The sequence below is a fragment of the Salvelinus fontinalis genome, chromosome 18, assembly GCF_029448725.1.
Source record: "Salvelinus fontinalis isolate EN_2023a chromosome 18, ASM2944872v1, whole genome shotgun sequence".
In the NCBI taxonomy this organism is placed as follows: Eukaryota; Metazoa; Chordata; class Actinopteri; order Salmoniformes; family Salmonidae; genus Salvelinus; species Salvelinus fontinalis.
Window position 1 is genome coordinate 26,716,458 of NC_074682.1, and position 19,582 is coordinate 26,736,039.

A 19,582-nucleotide genomic window follows, 5' to 3' on the forward strand; every position below is an offset into this window, starting at 1 on the left:
AACATTTATCTGTAAAAATTAGCTATGACATAGCCAATGAATATATAGCACAACTTTGGATTCCACCCCAATCTAATAATCAAATGGTTAGTGAGATTCTCTTCTTCTGCCGCTTCAACTGTGCAGTGCGGGTAGAAAAAGTGATTGCTGTCCTCGTTATGAAATGATCAACGTTACCCTGTATACAGTGGGGCAAAAAAGTATTTAGTCAGCCACCAATTGTGCAAGTTCTCCCACTTAAAAAGATGAGAGAGGCCTGTAATATTAATCATAGGTACACTTCAACTATGACAGACAAAATGAGAAAGAAAAATCCAGAAAATCACATTGTAGGATTTTTAATGAATTTATTTGCAAATTATGGTGGAAAATAAGTATTTGGTCACCTACAAACAAGCAAGATTTCTGGCTCTCACAGACCTGTAACAACTTCTTTAAGAGGCTCCTCTGTCCTCCACTCGTTACCTGTATTAATGGCACCGGTTTGAACTTGTTATCAGTATAAAAAGACACCTGTCCACAACCTCAAACAGTCACACTCCAAACTCCACTATGGCCAAGACCAAAGAGCTGTCAAAGGACACCAGAAACAAAATTGTAGACCTGCACCAGGCTGGGAAGACTGAATCTGCAATAGGTAAGCAGCTTATTTTGAAGAAATAAACTGTGGGAGCAATTATTAGGAAATGGAAGACATACAAGACCACTGATAATCTCCCTCGATCTGGGTCTCCACGCAGGAGGAGAGGACCGTGGGGTCAAAATGATCACAAGAACGGTGAGCAAAAATCCCAGAACCACACGGGGGGACCTAGTGAATGACCTGCAGAGAGCTGGGACCAAAGTAACAAAGCCTACCATCAGTAACACACTACGCCGCCAGGGACTCAAATCCTGCAGTGCCAGACGTGTCCCCCTGCTTAAGCCAGTACATGTCCAGGCCCGTCTGAAGTTCGCTAGAGAGTCTTTGGATGATCCAGAAGAAGATTGGGAGAATGTCATATGGTCAGATGAAACCAAAATATAACTTTTTGGTAAAAACAACTCGTCGTGTTTGGAGGACAAAGAATGCTGAGTTGCATCCAAAGAACACCATACCTACTGTGAAGCATGGGGGTGGAAACATCATGCTTTGGGGCTGTTTTTCTGCAAAGGGACCAGGACGACTGATCCGTGTAAAGGAAAGAATGAATGGGGCCATGTATCGTGAGATTTTGAGTGAAAACCTCCTTCCATCAGCAAGGACATAGAAGATGAAACGTGGCTGGGTCTTTCAGCATGACAATGATCCCAAACACACTGCCCGGGCAATGAAGGAGTGGCTTCGTAAGAAGCATTTCAAGGTCCTGGAGTGGCCTAGCCAGTCTCCAGATCTCAACACCATAGAATATCTTTGGAGGGAGTTGAAAGTCCGTGTTGCCCAGCAACAGCCCCAAAACATCACTGCTTTAGAGGAGATCTGCATGGAGGAATGGGCCAAAATACCAGCAACAGTGTGTGAAGACCTTGTGAAGACTTACAGAAAACGTTTGACCTCTGTCATTGCCAACAAAGGGTATATAACAAAGTATTGAGATAAACTTTTGTTGTTGACGTGCTTCTACACCTGCATTCTAGCTGTTTGGGGTTTTAGGCTGGGTTTAGGCTGGGTCTCTGTACAGCACTTCGAGATATTAGCTAATCAAGACTAAGATTGTGCAAGCAATTTTACAAACATTTGAATGCTATCCTGTGACACGTAGATGTGTCAGATCGGGGCCTGCCTCTCGTTGGTGGGCGCGCAAAGTTGCGCACAGCATGCAGTTTGACTAGGCTACTAATATTGCCTGGGGTTGTTTGGCATGCAAAATGACGTGTAGATCAATGACTGTCAACATAATGGCATGCTAAGTTCGACCCTTAAGGAGAGGAAGCAGTGGTCACAAAAGATGAGGTATTTTCTGAAGGTAGAAAGAAAGTAATCTGAGCAGCCCCAAAAAATTATGAACAGGTGATTTGTAACGTTTGAATTGATTTTCTGACCTATGAATGCTACATTTGGATCGGTTTGGGGTCCCGTGTACCAATGCGCTCATATCTTAAAACATTTAATCCGGGGAACGACGCGTATTGGTGAATCGTTACATCCCTAGGTTTTACAATACAACTTCAGAATCCTTACAGTGGAAATTCATGCAATAATGAGAACAGCATTCAGTCTGGTTTAACCAGGGTTGTATTCATTAGTGCATACCGCAGCAAAATGCTTTGCAACTGAACATGAAAACAAGCATTTCTTATTGGACAAACTCAGGTAGGTGAGGCTATAGGTTTCTACCCGTTTCGGGTAGACCCAGGCTAACATAGGAGAAGTATCTAACAAGTTCCCAGCCAGCTGTGGGTCGAGAGTGGTGTTGTGGTGATACGTACCCATGCCAGCCTGTGGGTTGAGAGAGTGGCGTTACGTACCCATTCGTAGGTGATGACTTGATTGGCTCTCTCCTGGATGGGGTTGAGCGGGGGCAGGGCGACGTTGACCCGGCTGTTGGCTGAGTCGGCAACTTTGGCCTTCAGGCTGGCGCCGGGGCAGCGAGGGTTGGCGGCCGCCGTGATGTCATCCAGGTCTAGGTCCTGCTCGTTGGCTAGGTTCTCCTTCTGAAGGGTCTCGTACAGCACGTCAGGATGGTTCCAGATCTACGCACACATCAATGGACTGACTTCAATAATGTTACTGATTCCAGGTTAAGATCGGGGTGTATATCCTGGCTATGCTAACTAACCCACAGCAGTACCCTATCTTCACTATGGTCTATGGCAGAGGTATTCAACTCTTACCCTATGAGGTCCGCAGCCTGCTGGTTTTCTGTTCTAACTGATAATTAATTGCACCCACTAAATCAGTCTCTAATTGAAAAAATGCAGTGGAACTGACTTTGAGGTCCAGAGTTGAGTTTGAGTGGTCTGTGGTATGCCTGCCTGCCTGTCTGTCTCTGTCTAATCCCACAGCACCAGTACAGCAATCTCAGCCTCACCTTGCAGCAGACACAGAAGGCCTTGAGTGGGTTGAGGCCCAGCCAGCCGCTGTTGCCTGCCTCTCTGAAGCGGTTCATAAACTCAGTGTAAAGGGCCCTCTGCAGGGGCGAAAGGCGCACCATGATCACATGCTCTTCCTTGGAGGGGAGCTGGTCCCTCAGTACGTCGTGGCCTCGCCTGGGACAGACACGGATTATTATCAGACTGCATATACACCTAACCAATCCTTCACAGATCTATAGGAGAGAGTAGGGGCTAAGAGTGAGGGGTTGATTTAGGATGAGAAACCATATTTGACAAGAGAGAGGATAGAGAAATCGAGAAAGAGAGTGAGAGAGACAGAAAGAGCGATATAAAAAGCAAAGGGTGAGGAGAGGTAGGTGAATAAATAAAAAATAGTCTGCACTCTTCTCTGCTCTCACCTCTGGACGAAGCCCTCCAGCAGACTATGGAGGACGTGACTTCGATATCTCATCACCCTGGCATCCTGCGGCGTGCTGTCCACACACTGCCCGTTCAGAATGGGCCTCTCGAACATGTTACTGAACTCCTGCCTGGTGCCCAGGAAATCAGGCCTGACAAAGTCCACCATGCACCAGTACTCTATTAGGTTGTTCTGGAGGGGGTATCCTGTGAGGACCACACGTCGCCTGGAGCGGATGTTTTTTAGGGCCTGCGAGGTGCTGGCGTGGCAGTTCTTAATGCGGTGGCCCTCATCACAGATCACCACGTCTGGACCGGGTCTGGCCAGGGCCTTCTCCATACCTAGGAGGAGGAGGAGAGAGAGTAAAACACAGGTTGGGAGAATGTGTGTGTGTGCAGGTGTGTGTGCTTGTAGGTGTGTGAGAAAAATTATGATGAATGGATAAAATAATAACATTCTCTGATCTATTATTAGTAGTAGAATGTCATTGCAATTCATCACCGTGGCATTTTAATATTGTAATTTATGCCGTTTTTTTTCAAGGCATTACTCATCCAGTGTCAGCCTACAGTATTGTATCATTATATTGGTGATACATTATCTCATATTCATAAAGCTTCTCAGAGTCAGTTTTGCATTTTAGATCACAATAAATAATATTAGCTGGACATGTGGGACCTGATCCTAGATCAGCACTCCTAATTTGAAACTACTACTACTCCGGCCCCAGAACACCTATAGTGGGCCCTGCAGCGACCTCTAACCACTGATCCCTTACCTTTCATGAGCTCCTGCTGCCTCTCCTCTTCGTCCAGGTCGATGATGACGGGTCCCTGGGGCTTCTTAGACTTCCTCTTCTTGCCTGTCACAAAGCTCTTCTTCAGGGACAGCAGGCGGTACATCTCATACCCCATCAGGAGGACACCTCCATCCCTGGACCAGTCCTCCACTACCTTAGCCCGAGCCACCGTGGTTCTGTAGGGCACACACAATCACAGCATTAAACTTATCTTATAAAAAACAATCAATCAATCAATCATAATCACTAGTTAACTACACATGGTTGACGATATTACTAGTTTATCTAGCGTGTCCTGCGTTGCATATAATCGAATGCGGTGCGTATCGTTGCTCCAATGTGTACCTAAACATTAACATCATCGCCTTTCTTAAAATCAATATACACAAGTATATATTTTCAAACCTGCATATTTAGCTAAAAGAAATCCAGGTTAGCAGGCAATATTAACCAGGTGAAATTGTGTCACTTCTCTTGCGTTCATTGCACGCAGAGTCAGAGTATATGCAACAGTTTGGGCCGCCTAATTTGCCAGAATTTTACGTAATTATGACATAACATTGAAGGTTGTGCATTGTAACAGGAATATTTAGACTTAGGGATGCCACCCGTTAGACAAAATACGGAACGGTTCCGTATTTCACTGAAAGAATAAACGTCTTGTTTTTGAGATGATAGTTTCCGGATTCGACCATATTAATGACCTAAGGCTCGTATTTCTGTGTGTTATTATGTTATAATTAAGTCTATGATTTGATAGAGCAGTCTGACTGAACGGTGGTAGGCAGCAGCAGGCTCGTAAGCATTCATTCAAACAGCACTTTCCTGCGTTTTGCCAGAAGCTCTTCGCTGTGCTTCAAGCCTATCAACTCCCGAGATTAGGCTGGTGTAACCGATGTGAAATGGCTAGCTAGTTAGCGGAGTGCGCGCTAATAGCGTTTCAAACGTCACTCGCTCTGAGACTTGGCGTAGTTATTCCCCTTGATCTGCATGAGTAACGCTGCTTCGAGGGTGGCTGTTGTCGTTGTGTTCCTGGTTCGAGCCCAGGTAGGAGCGAGGAGAGGGATGGAAGCTATACTGTTACACTGGCAATACTAAAGTGCCTATAAGAACATCCAATATTCAAAGGTTAATAAAATACAAATGGTATAGAGAGAAATAGTCCTATAATTCCTACAACCAAAAACTTCTTACCTGGGAATATTGAAGACTCATGTTAAAAGGAACCACCAGCTTTCATATGTTCTCATGTTCTGAGCAAGGAACTTAAACATTAGCTCGCTTACATGGCACATATTGCACTTTTACCTTCTCCAACACTTTGTTTTTGCATTATTTAAACCAAATTGAACATGTTTCATTATTTATTTGAGGCTAAATTGATTTTATTGATGTATTATATTAAGTTAAAATAAGTGTTCATTTACACACACACACACACACACACACACACACACACACACACACACACACACACACACACACACACACACACACACACACACACACACACACACACACACACACACAGTGTAGTGTGTTAGTCAGCTTTACAATATAAAATGTGACATACTTGTGCTCGTCATTGAGGATGTGGACTCTGAAAGTGCGTCCTGTGAGGATGGCAGGGTCACTATCAGGGGGAAGGGCCTCTTGGGTGGGAAGCCACAGGTTAAACTCCGCCAGCCAGTTCTGAAGGGTGTTCACCTGGGGAGAAAGAGAGAGATAAAGACACAGCTGTGCTCACAGACAGACACACACACAGAGAGACACACAGGGGAGATGAACAGAGAGCAATGGGAGAATAGAGACAGAAAGCAAGAGAAGAGAGCGAGACACACTCATCATCTCCTTAACGGTCTACTCACAGGGACGATGGCCAGTACGGTGTGGGCCCCGGTGTGTCTGAGCAGGATGTCTATAAAGGAGATGACTTGCAGGGTCTTGCCCAGACCCATGCTGTGGGCCAGGATACAGCCAAACCCGCTGCTGCCCTTATAGCGCTCCAGAGACTCCACCAGGTTATCATAGAGGAACCGGATCCCACCAACCTGGGGAGGGAGGGAGAGAGGAAGGAAAGAAGGGGGTGGAAAGAGATGGAGCGAGAGAGGGGGAGGTAAGTGGGGGAAGGAGTGAGAAGGAGATGAGGGATGGAGGAAGAGAGAATGAACTCAATTAATTAACGCATGCAGTCAAGGCACTTTTACTTGTACCCGGTCTGCCTTTGTGACACCATCTCCCATGTTGCAGCAGTGTGTGTGTGTGAGTTAGTGTACCTGGTGAGGTTTGACGTCACGTGCCAGTTGTGGGGTGAGGTACAGGTCTTTCTCCCCTGTGGGGTGCTGCTGTCTGTGTGTGTGTGTGTTAGTTAACGTACCTGGTGAGGTTTGACGGCACGGGCCAGCTGTGGGGCGAGGAACAGGTCTTCCTCCTCTGCGGGGTGGTTGATATTAACTAGGACCCTCCCCTGGGCATCTGGTTGGTTGAGCGAGTCGTTGATGTGCGCGCCGCTGCTCTCCGCCGTGCCCCCCACACCTTCGTCCTCGTCCTCATTGGCCGACTCACTGCTGATCTGCAGGGCATCGTCGTCCCCGGAGCTCAGCTCGATCACGTCTGGGAGGAATTTGATTGATTAGATGTATTTATTATTCGGGTAAACGACACAGTTAAAAACAACAAAATAACACACTTATTTCCACTGTGGTCCTGGAGAGAGGAAAATTGATATTCATAGTTCATGCCATTAAGCGTTCGTAACCTGACAGCTAACCAATTACTGTGTATATATATTCCTGTTGGTGCAACCAAGGAACGTTATAACTTTAAGGTTCTACCTATAAAGTTCTTTGCCCTTGTGGAGATCTGAGAGGATTGGACGGGTCTAAGAAATATGTTAATAGCGCAGCCTTACCTTCTGATAGATAGGCTATGGGGAAGTTACACCATATTGCTTACACCAATCAAATAGTCTCAGATCTCCACAAGTGCATAGGGTCTCGGGGTTCAATTTGTGACACAGACAGAGAGTTGTGGTTGTTCCCTTTGTTTGAGCAGTCCTCCTACAGTCTTACCGTCTCTGATAGCAGGTCTGACAGCGGGTCTGATAGCCAGTCTGATAATGGGGATAGCTGGTGGCTTGACATCCTCCTGCTTCTCCTCCTCCTCACTGCTGTCACTGCTGTCCAGGCAGATGACGTCCTGCCTGGCTAGGAAAGCAGCCTCTAACGACCCCTGACCTTGACAATCCTCCTCCCCAGGCCTCAACACCGATTCTATTGGAGGAGAGGGGGAAATGCACAGAGAATAATGAGAGAAAGAGAAAGAAAGAGACAGAAAGAGAAAGAGAGAAAGACACAGACAGGCAGAGCAGGATACGGGTAACACGGAACCCAAACCGGCTGCATGCGTGCGCCATCGTGCATAAATTTATTTTGTCCCCCCACACCAAACGCGATCAGGACACGCAGGTTAAAATATCAAAACAAACTCTGAACCAATGACATTCATTTGGGGACCGGTCGAAAAGCATTAAACATTTATGGCAATTTAGCTTGCACTTGCTAGCTAATTTGTCCTATTTAGCTTCCTTGCTGTTGCTAGCTAATTTCACCTGATATATAAACATTAGGTTGTTATTTTACCTGAAATGCACAAGGTACTCTACTCCGACAATTAATCCACACTAGAGGTCGACCGATTATGATTTTCCAACGCCGATATCGGTATCGGCGTTGGAAAATCATAATCGGTCGACCTCTAGTGTGGATTAATTGTCGGAGTAGATGACCTTGTTATTTTATCTGAAATGCACATTGGAGAACCAAAAAAAGCAGATACCGATTATTCGGCCGATTTAAAAAAAATGTATTTGTAATAATGACAATTACAACAATACTGAATGAACACTTATTTTAACTTAATATAATACATAAATAAAATCAATATAGCCTCAAATAAATAATGAAACATGTTCAATTTGGTTTAAATAATGCAAAAACAAAGTGTTGGAGAAGAAAGTAAAAGTGCAATATGTGCCATGTAAGAAAGCTAACATTTAAGTTCCTTGGTCAGAACATGAGAACATATGAAAGCTGGTGGTTCCTTTGAACATGAGTCTTCAATATTCCCAGGTAAGAAGTTTTAGGTTGTAGTTATTATAGGAATTATAGGACTATTTCTCTCTATACGATTTGTATTTCATATACCTTTGACTATTGGATGTTCTTATAGGCACTTTAGTATTGCCAGTGTAACAGTGTAGCTCCTACCTGGGCTCGAACCAGGAACACAACGACAACAGCCACTCTCGAAGCAGCGTTACCCATGCAGAGCAAGGGGAACAACTACTCCAAGTTTCAGATCGAGTGACGTTTGAAACGCTATTAGAGCGCACCCCGCTAACTAGCTAGCCATTTCACATCGGTTACACCAGCCTAATCTCGGGAGTTGATAGGCTTGAAGTCATAAACAGCGCAATGCTTGAAGTATTGTGAAGAGCTGCTGGCAAAAGCAGTAAAGTGCTGTTTGAATGAATGCTTACGAGCCTGCTGCTGCCTACCATCGCTCAGTCAGACTGCTCTATCAAATCATAGACTTAATTATAACATAATAACACACAGAAATACGAGCCTTAGGTCATTAATATGGTCGAATTCGGAAACTATCATCTCGAAAACAAAACTTTTATTCTTTCAGTGAAATACGGAACCGTTCCGTATTTTATCTAACGGGTGGCATCCATAAGTCATACAATAATCAATAAAAATAAACAATAATCCTGTTACATTGCACAACCTTCAATGTCATAATTACATAAAATTCTGGCAAATTAGTTCACAATGAGCCAGGCGGCCCAAACTGTTGCATATACTCTGACTCTGCTTGCAATGAACGCAAGAGAAGTGACAATTTCACCTGGTTAATATTGCCTGCTAAACTGGATTTCTTTTAGCTAAATATGCAGGTTTAAAAATGTATACTTCTGTGTATTGATTTTAAGAAAGGCATTGATGTTTAAGGTTAGGTACACGTTGGAGCAACGACAGTCTTTTCTCGCGAATGCGCACCGCATCGACCATATGCAACGCAGGACACTCTAGATAAACTAGTAATATCATCAACCATGTGTAGTTATAACTAGTGATTATGATTGATTGATTGTTTTTTATAAGATAAGTTTAATGCTAGCTAGCAATTTACCTTGGCTTCTTACTGCATTCGCGTAACAGGCAGGCTCCTCGTGAGGCAGGTGGTTAGAGCGTTGGACTAGTTAACCGTAAGGTTGCAATATTAAATCCCTGAGCTGACAAGGTAAAAATCTGTCGTTCTGCCCCTGAACAAGACAATTAGCCCACTGTTCCTAGGCCGTCATTGACAATAAGAATGTGTTCTTAACTGACTTGCCTAGTTAAATAAAGGTGTAATTTTTTTTAATTTTTTTTAAATCGGCGTCCAAAAATACCGATTTCCGATTGTTATGAAAACTAGAAATCGGCCCCAATTAATCGGCCATTCCGATTAATCGGTCAACCTCTAATCCACACATAAAAACGGTCAACCGAATAGTTTCTAGTCATCTCTCCTCCTTCCAGGCCTTTTCATAATTTAACTTATATGGTGATTGGCATCTAAACATTCATAGTATTACCACGACAACCGGCAACAGTTCGTCTTTCAATCACCCATGTGGTTATAACCAATGAGGAGATGGCACGTGGGTACCTGCTTCTATAAACCAATGAAGAGATGGGAGAGGCAGGACTTGCAGCGCGATCTGCAGCGCGATCAGAAATAAGAATGCCTTCTATTTAAGCCCTTGGCAACGCAGACACTCATTGGCGCGCGCGAGCAGTGTGGGTGCAATAATTGAATAACATAGATTCCTACATTTATTTTGCAACAAGCACGCGACGCGAGCGGTGTAGTCAGGGTATAAGTGAAAGATCGAAAGAGAAGGGATGAGCACAGTACATCAGAAAGTATTATTTTGTCTAAAATGTACTAAAATTATCTATTTGACATAGGCGGGTTGGTTGTTTCGCAAGAAAACCGACATGTGCACAACTATGGGGCAAAACAGACGGGGTTGGCTTAGATTGTTGACAATATATCGACAATATATCAACTATATTTTGTCTCCAATGTTTACTGAAAACCCAAATACATTTGCACAATGAGCACTTGTCTCAAATATATTGTTACAGTTGTTGGTTAGCTAGCTAGTGAAATTTTGCCGTATTAGCATAGACGTGATACGAGTCAAAACATGGTATCTAGAACATGATAAAACTAGCTGAAAAGTGCCACCTACAATTCCCCACATTGCAGCTTCTTGCTAGCTATCTAGACATTCAGAATCACAACCCCACACAGACCTCTGCCCCAACTAAATGTTAATAAAACAGTTTGACAGTGTTTATGAGTGCACCCCATAAAAAAGAGGCACCAGTAGAAGTGGTGCTACAGTCAGAGGCTCCATGTGTAGCAAGTGAAGTGGGAGATTTCTAATCAATGGTAAATGGAATTTAAATAACCAAATTAAGTTGGCTAAATGAGAAGGCGTAGGCTACTATGATCAACCAACAAGTAGGCCGTTTCATATGAATAGAGTTGTTGTAGACAAGGACGCCTCAAAATAACATTAATTAGCCTTGCTACTTTAGCTAGCTAGTTGGCTACTGTAGCTAGCTAGCTTCTTTACAACGATTTGATGCAGCAAAGACAGGACGCAACAAGTTTGTCTAACTAGCACGATTCGGTTTGGTTACTTTCTCCCTTAGTCCTACACACATTGACTGTCACATTCACTGGCCCACACCCTTCCCCCACTCTTCTGCTCAAACAAGCAGAGCTCTCTCGCAAGAGTGTCTCCATTGAAGCCCCCCCCTCCAAATGTATTTTCTTTGTCCAGAGGGTGGTTTGGGGTAGAACTCTCACCTGGGGGAGGACAATCTGTGACAGGTGGTGCTGTATAGTCCTTCCTCTGCTGCTCCAGACGCCTCAGCCTCTCTAACTCCTCCTGCTGGGCTGCCTTGGTCACTGCTTCCATCTGGTGCTCCTTTAGCAGCTTCCTGTTCGGAGGAGAGGAGGACGGGTTAGAGGAGAGGAGGACTTGTTAGACGAGAGCACAGAAGACTGGTTAAAGTAGATGAGGACAGTGGACAGGTTAAAGGAGAGGAGGGCAGGGGATGGGTTAAAGGAGAGGAGGACAGGTTAGAGGACAGGGGGACAGGTTAGAGAAGAGGAGGACGGGTTAGAGGAAGAGGAGGACGGGTTAGAGGAGGAGGAGGATAGGTACGAGGAGGACGGGTCAGAGGAGAGGATGAAGACGGGTCAGAAGGGAGGGGGACGGGTCAGAAGGGAGGGGGCCGGGTCAGAGGAGAGGGGGCCGGGTCAGAGGAGAGGGGGCCGGGTCAGAGGAGAGGGGGCCGGGTCAGAGGAGAGGGGGCCGGGTCAGAGGAGAGGGGGCCGGGTCAGAGGAGGATGGGGGGGACGGGTCAGAGGAGGATGGGGGGACGGGTCAGAGGAGGATGGGGGAACGGGTCAGAGGAGGACGGGTCAGAAGAGAGGAGGACTGGGGGGGGGGGGGGGGGGGGTCGTGTCAGAGGAGGACGGGTCAGAGAAGGACGGGGGGGCGGGCCAGAAGAGAGGATGAGGACGGGTCAGAGGAGAGGGGGACGGGTCAGAGGAGAGGAGGACGGGTCAGAGGAGGACGGGGGGGCGGGTCAGAAGAGAGGATGAGGACGGGTCAGAAGAGAGGATGAGGACGGGTCAGAGGAGAGGAGGACGGGTCAGAGGAGGGGAGGACGGGTCAGAGGAGGGGAGGACGGGTCAGAGGAGGGGAGGACGGGTCAGAGGAGAGGAGGACGGGTCAGAGGAGAGGAGGACGGGTCAGAGGAGAGGAGGACGGTTCAGAGGAAAGGAGGATGGGTCAGAGGAGAGGAGGGGGATAGGTTAGAAGAGAGGGTGCATTATACATTGGCACCACCCTATCAAACAAATACCTGATGTTCTTCCTCATGTGTGCTGGTTTAGAGGTCTTAGCAGGCTTAGGGTCCTTAGCCTTGGTGGCCCTCGGTTTCTTATTTTTGCCCGCAGAGGGCTTGTTCTGGCTGGGGCTCTCAGGACCGGACGAAGGGGCCTGGGACTTTGAAGCCTTGGAGGCCCTTGGTTTCTTCTTTTTGCCCGCAGAGGGCTTGTCCTGGCTGGGGCTCTCAGGACCGGACGAAGGGGCCTGGGACTTTGAAGCCTTGGATGCCCTTGGTTTCTTCTTTTTGCCCGCAGGGGGCATGTCCTGGCTGGGGCTCTCAGGACGGGACGGGGGCTGGGAGCAAGACGCAGGTCTCGAGTTGGGCTGGGAGGAAGGCCTGGAGGCGGGCTTTTTGTCCACAGAGGGCTTGTCCTGACTGGGGCTCTCAGGACGGGATGAGGGCTGGGAGCCATCGTCAGACGGGGGCTGGGAGCGAGACGCAGGTCTCGAGTTGGGCTGGGAGGAAGGCCTGGAGGCGGGCTGAGACGGGGGCTCAGAGGGAGGCTCTTCCGAGGGTGAGGTAGCTGAGGGGGAGTCCCTCCCTCCCTGGGTCTCCATCTCTGTACTGCCATGGCCACTCTCTGGCCGCTCTGTGGAACAGCAGAGAATGACATCAATCAGTCAACTAATTATTAAATCAGTGTCTGGGAAACTGGCCAATAGGGTTAGAGAAATAGACAAACCCTTTTGGGAAAGCATTATTTGTTGGGAATTTTCTCCAATCCCCCTTGGACACTATTGAATGGTGTTGAATGCATTCAGTTGTACAACTCACTAGATATCCCCCTTTCCCTTACCAAAGCATTGGTTACCAAAGCACTGCTCAAAGGTACAGCACTAGAAAGAGAATAGGGTGCCATTTGGGACGCATCCAGTGTCTTCATTAGTCTCCCATCCTTCTAGGCAGCCAGGCTGTGAGACTTAGTGGGGCCTTGCCTGGTGTTCCTTACCCCTGGAAGCCTCTCACATTATTGGCATTGAACACATAGTTTGGAGGCGTTGCTCAGAGCAGATGCAGGCAGCTCCAGGCTGGAGCAGCATTCATCAAAACCTGCATTCTCCTGCCTGTGGTTCTGTCTGTTCTAACATGTTGTTGACACTAGTCCGTCTGTATCAATGTGGGACACGGTGCCTCCGAAGACTCTCTCCAAGTGCCTGGCTCACTACCTGACTGTTGTGTGTCCCAAATGGCACTCTATTACCTCTGTAGTGCACTACTTTTGACCAGGTAACATAGCCACAATGTAGGGAATAGGGTGCCATTGGGGACACATACTCTGTGTAATTGATTGGTTGACTACATAAGTTCACATTTTAAATAAAGATATTTTGCGTCAGATTGCTGTACAACCATTTTAAAACAGACTCAGCGATATGACGTTGCCCTGAGCAGCAGGATGAACTGAGAATATTGAGTGCAATGCAAGACGATGCACTCGCACAGAGTATTTGCACATGTGGATGGGTACGGTTCGCTCTGCTGCAACGTGGTAGCTGCAGCACAACAACAGTGGACAAGTGCTGTTTACTTTATGTATCACCTATTCTACCTTTAACAAATATAGTATTTAAAGTGAATTAGAATTACTTCTAGAATGTGGTCTTCTGTTCTGACTGGTATTAATTGTGAGTAGTAAACTAGAGGCAACTTCTACGGATTTGACACATTCCCCCCCGCCACTCACCGACTGCATCATCCTCATCATCCCCATCGTTGTCACCATCATCAATCTCCTCCTCTTCCTCTTCCAGATCCTCCTCTTCACTGTTAACGCTAGGGTCCAGGTCACTTCCTGAGATCGATTCTTCAGACATGGCGTCCCGCAGAGCTCAGAGAGCATTACCTACACATCCTCACTTGGGGTACCTGCAATCAAATAGAGTACATATCGCTTTAGCCATTATGTCTAACAACAAAGCAGAGACCCTATTTAAAGGGGTAGTTGACCTAGGCTAATTCAGGGTAAGGAAACAAATATGTAATTTTGGCGAACTCTCTTTAAGCTTGGCAAAATGTGTGGAGTTCATTGTTGTGAAGTGGGCTGTCTTGTTGGGGGTTAGAAAACAGAACGAAAATGTGGAAAAACAACAAAAGCATGATAACATAAATCACATTAGCAAGTAGATCATTATCAATCACATGATTTAATTTTCACTTTCGTCATCTAAGACAGAGAAGTGCTTGAAATAGAACAATACAGTAAATTATAAACTGTCATCACTTTACTCTGCCCTCTTCCAAAGCTTGCATTCTCAAAGAGTCAGAGAGAAAAGAGTAAAAGGAGCTTGTGTGTGTGTGTGCATTTATGTGTGTGAGCGAGAGACAGAGAGAGTGTGAGCGAGCTGGCCAATTACATAAGAGCTAAGTTACATAACTGGCCATTGCCACTCAGGCTGTGCCTTCCCTTGAACAGGCTAACCCAATAGACACACAGAGCATGGTCTCTCTGCCCCTTTCTCTCACCTCACTCACATACAAAAGCCTACATACAGTCTCAGTGCAGGTCAGACACTGTTCCTTCAGATGAATATGAAATGACTGTTTCAGGTCTGAGTGTCACAGATCCCACCCACACAGGCAAGATAGACATTCTCTCACGCACTTTAAGTCTACTGTTTTCCTATTAATAAAAGATGCAGTGTGCTGCAAAGCTAGAAATGAGATATTTTATGTCATGTATCTTATAAATGTGTGGAGCAGCAAACTTGGCAAGGCTCATACTTGGTCATAAGAGTTGACGGGCAAACTACAGCGCCTTCAGAAAGAATTCACACCTCCTGACTTTTTCCACATTTTGTTATGTTACAACCTGAATTTAAAATGGATTACATTTAGATGTTGTGTCACTGGCCTACACACAATACCCCATTACCTCAAAGTGGAATTATGTTTTTCAACATTTTTACAAATTAATTAAAAAGGAAAAGCTGAAATGTCTTGAGTCAATAAGCTAGTGTTTCCAAACTCAGTCCTCGGGAACCCAAGGGGTGCACGTTTTGGTTTTGCCCCCAGTACTACACAGCTGATTCAAATAAACAACTCATCTTTAAGCTTTAAATATTTAAATATTCTGTGTAGTGCTCGGGAAAAAAACTAAACGTGCACCTCATGGAGTCCCGTGAACAGAGTTTGGGAAACACTGCAATAAGTATTCAAACCCAGCGTCACGACAAGCCTAAATAAGTTCAGCAGTAAAAAGGTGCTTAACAAGTCACATAAGTTGCATGGACTCAATCTGTGTGCAATAATAGTGTTTAACATGATTTTTGAATGACTATCTGATCTCTGTACCCCACACATGGACCTTACAAATAATTGTCTCAGTCAAGCAGTGACTTTCTAACACAGGTTCAACCACAAAACCAGGGAGGTTATCCAATGCCTCGCAAAGAAGGGCACCAATTGGTAGATGGGTAAAAATGAAATAAAAAGCAGAAATGTCAGTACAAAGATACAGGCGTCCTTCCTAACTCACTACAGACCCTGGAAACCGCTCTTGGATTTCACTGAGGCCAATGATGACTTTCAAAACACGCATCCTGTTTACAATAAGGCACTACAATAAAAAAAAATGGCAAAAAATGTGGCATAGAAATGAACTTTATGTCCAGAATACAAAGCGTTATGTTTGGGGGGCAAATCCAACACAACACATCACGGAGTACCACTCCACATATTTTAAAGCCTGGTGGTGGCTGCATCATGTTATGGGTATGCTTGTCATCAGCAGGGACAAGGGAGGTTTTTTCTTTGGATAAAAATAAACGGAATAGAGCTAAGCACAGTCAACATCCTTGAGGAAAAGCTTGATCAGTCTGCTTTCCAACAGACAAATTCACCTTTCAGCAGGGCAATAACCTAAAACACAAGGCTAAATATACACTGGAGTTGCTTACCAAAACAACACTGGATGTTCCTGAGTGGCCTAGTTACAGTTGACTTAAATCTGCTTGAAAATTAATGGCAAGACTTGAAAATGGCTGTCTAGCAATGAGCAATAACCAGATTTATGATTTTCTAAAAGAGCAATGTGTAAATGTTGTACAATCCAGGTGTGCAAAGTTGTAATCGCTGCCAAAGGTGATTCTAACATGTATTGACTCAAGGGTGTGAATAGTCATATAAACGGAGATATTTCTGTATTTCATTTTCAATACATTTGCAAACATTCCTAGAAACATGTTTTCACTTTTCCATTACGGGGCATTGTGTGTAGATGGGTAAGATTATATATTTTTTAATCCATTTTGAATTCAGGCTGTAACAACAAAAATTGGAAAAGTCTAGGGGTATGAATACTTTCTGAAGGCACTGTGTCTGTGATGATTACCCATCCAAATGAATCCAATATGCACAAAACCATTTTTTTTACCATTTCCCTCACATACTAGTGCTGTCATAAATGTAATTTAAAAGGTGTTACATACACAATACTTGACATGGTTATTTGGTCTGCCACTTATTGAGTTTACATAAACCGTGTAATTGATAGGTTACATTAATGAAATGTGAAGTTAATGACATGTTATGTAATTGATAGGTTATGTTAATGAATTACAATGTTTTTCATATTTGGATCAACTATAAAAGCCTCCATAAAAGGAGGCTTGTATAATGCAGAGATGACACTTTACTTAAATATGTATTTTATTTAAGATATTAGAAACACAATGTTGAAGACCCCTGTCAACTAAAATCAACACTTATAGTTAGTTTGGGATAAATGATTTGCCTTCAGTAAGTTTAAGAAAAATTGCTTTGTGCCTTGTAATTCTGTTACCAAAAACCCACGTCTCAGAAATGTTCTAATTTCTCTCCCTCGTGGAGGATAATTCAAGTTCACAGAAGTAACAAGTAAAGGTAGACCTACCAATTAGTTGTAGTGTTTTACAGATTTTTTTATTTATTAATTTAACTAGGCAAGTCAGTTAAAAACAAATTCTCATTTTACAATGATGGTCTATCCCAGCCAAACCCTCCCCTAACCCGGACGACACTGGGCCAATTGTGCGCCACCCTATGGGACTCCCAATCACGGCCGGTTGTGATACAGCACGGGACCGAACCAGGGTCTGTAGTGACGCCTCTAGCACTGAGATGCAGTGCCTTAGACCGCTGCGCCACTCAGGAGCCCTGACATCAAGTTTGTTTAGGAATTATTAAGTGATTAAAACTCTAATTTCCCCCCAAAAAAAACAGTAACGGAATTTCTGCATTGAATTAGCTACAATGGGAAATCATAGTAGTCACAAACCACAGTTTGCCACTGTCCTCCCACTGACCTACTGTTATGTTCAGCGCCTAAGTTTTTTTCTTCTTCTATTTCTGTCATCTGGTGCTCAAAGCAAGACTGTGAAAACAGTCTGGACAACCCTCCCTCTCACTCACTCTCTCGCCAGTTAATGTCACCTACCCTCTTTCCATTTACTGTAGCATCCTGAAAAGTAGTTGAAATCAGTCAGCCCTGGCCAGACCAAATCTGAATCAATCAAAGACATCTATGTTTCACAAGTTTGGACAGCACAGTAGAGAAGTTGTATGATTTGTTAAACTTAAAATCAATGGCTTTTGTTTGGCATGCATTTTAAAGTGAAAGATTAGTCAAATCGTAATTCTGTTACCGTGGAATTGCCTATATCTATCTCGCTAGCTGTGTTATTCAGGTTTTCTATGTAGGTTAACAGGGACTGTATTCATAAAGCGACACAGAGTAGGAGTGCTGATCTAGGACCAGGTTCCCATTGTTCTTAAATTATTATATAAAAGGCTAAACTGATCATAGACCAGCTTTGTGGATAGGGGCCCAGAGCTGATTGAGAGAATACTAGAGGTGAAAACCTTGTGTAAAAAACAAAATATAGTGACAAAGGAAGGAAGCAGCAGCATTGAACACAGTCAGAATCACAGATCGCCGCCTGCCTCTCAAACCCTATGAATCTCAACATTCAGTTACTTTGTGATCGGTATCCATGGTGAACCCAGATAGAGTCAGCTGATACATTGAAAGGTTTTCAATAATACATGCATGTCCAACATAAAATATTTATACATTCCTGCACAGCTGCTTACAAAATATGAACTGTATCGCCATGAGCAGCATGTGAATAATACCTCTCCTCCTGCATATCAAACTATGATCCCAAGGCAATAATTGTGTGTTATTTGAATTTAGATTTAAGAAAACATAACTTCCTCTCCCACACACTAGTATTGAGCCATAGTGCAGTGTGTTACATAAACATGCTAAATAAATGTAAAATATTATATCCAACTCTAGCTTCTGTAAGTAGCTATGACGAACAACCATAAATAGGTAGCCGATACCTGGCTTACTTGTTTTCTGATCCCACCCTCCTAACGTTTAATATGTTTTTAGCTAGCGAACATAAACATTATAAAAAATGTAGAATCGACTAATATTAGCAAGCAAACCAGATACTGGGTTTTGAACGCTAATCTGGGTTGGAACATTGCTAAGAAATAGCTAGTTAGCTAACGTTAGCACTAGCTACCGAGCCCATTCAAAAGACAGTATTATTCTAAGGCTGGGTAAACTAGCTACCGCGATAGCTACAACCATATTACCTACTATCTTTTGTTTTGCCACAATTAGTTAGCTAGCTAAATTTGAACGATTTCTATGAATATGAACAAACAAGTCTTACTAAATACAGCCAGCTAGCAGCTAGTTCGTGCGTGATTGAGCAGCTAGCTTGTTGTTAGCGAGCTAGCATCATGTTAGCATACAAATCGCTGTTTTCAGCCAACGTCTATTGTCCAGGGGATGGCTAATCTAGAAAGCCCCTTATGTCACTGAAAAACAAGTTAAATTCGAACCAAAAAGGTGCCAAACTATGTACTTACATTTTGCATTCCCTTAGGAAATAGTGACGATATGTTAATGATTAATTATTTTTTTTTATAAACAGTGTAGCTAGCTATTTTTTTATTCCCCCCTCACAGTTTCTTCAAGGGTAACAGTAACAATGTTCCCTGCACGCATGGAAAAACAACACGCCAGAACTTAGTTCCGGAGGCACACTCGAATTCCCCAAAACTGCTTTCAGGCAGGGCCCAAAATTCCTGTTTTATTTTAGTTTGTGCTGTACTCAGCAACACGAAATAATTGACTCAATGATAATACCATAGTAATTAGAGCATTTATGTAATTTGTCTATAAATGCACAACACGAGAAAGTATATTATGGCGTCATCAACTGGATAAATGGATTGAATGACGGTCGTCACTAGTTACCACAGCCACAAAGTCATAATTATGGCTAAACTAGTTTCCCACTGTACTGTTTTTGTCTAAAC

At 44.2% G+C, this 19,582-nt stretch overlaps 1 protein-coding gene across 1 annotated transcript in view; it reads right to left on the bottom strand.

Annotated features, from left to right (window-relative positions):
* LOC129815229 (helicase ARIP4-like) overlaps positions 1 to 19,271 on the bottom strand; it is a 29,465-nt gene extending 10,194 nt beyond the window's left edge. The window contains exons 1-12 of the mRNA XM_055868817.1: positions 19,130 to 19,271; positions 13,950 to 14,131; positions 12,239 to 12,854; positions 11,172 to 11,305; positions 7,307 to 7,507; positions 6,613 to 6,848; positions 6,104 to 6,286; positions 5,809 to 5,942; positions 4,215 to 4,411; positions 3,435 to 3,777; positions 3,012 to 3,189; positions 2,449 to 2,673 (exon numbers count right to left, since the gene is read on the bottom strand). Of these exons, the coding sequence (XP_055724792.1) occupies positions 2,449 to 2,673; positions 3,012 to 3,189; positions 3,435 to 3,777; positions 4,215 to 4,411; positions 5,809 to 5,942; positions 6,104 to 6,286; positions 6,613 to 6,848; positions 7,307 to 7,507; positions 11,172 to 11,305; positions 12,239 to 12,854; positions 13,950 to 14,079 (2,577 nt within the window). The 5' untranslated portion in view covers positions 14,080 to 14,131; positions 19,130 to 19,271. The remainder of the gene's footprint in view (positions 1 to 2,448; positions 2,674 to 3,011; positions 3,190 to 3,434; positions 3,778 to 4,214; positions 4,412 to 5,808; positions 5,943 to 6,103; positions 6,287 to 6,612; positions 6,849 to 7,306; positions 7,508 to 11,171; positions 11,306 to 12,238; positions 12,855 to 13,949; positions 14,132 to 19,129) is intronic.
* Positions 19,272 to 19,582: the final 311 nt, after the last annotated feature.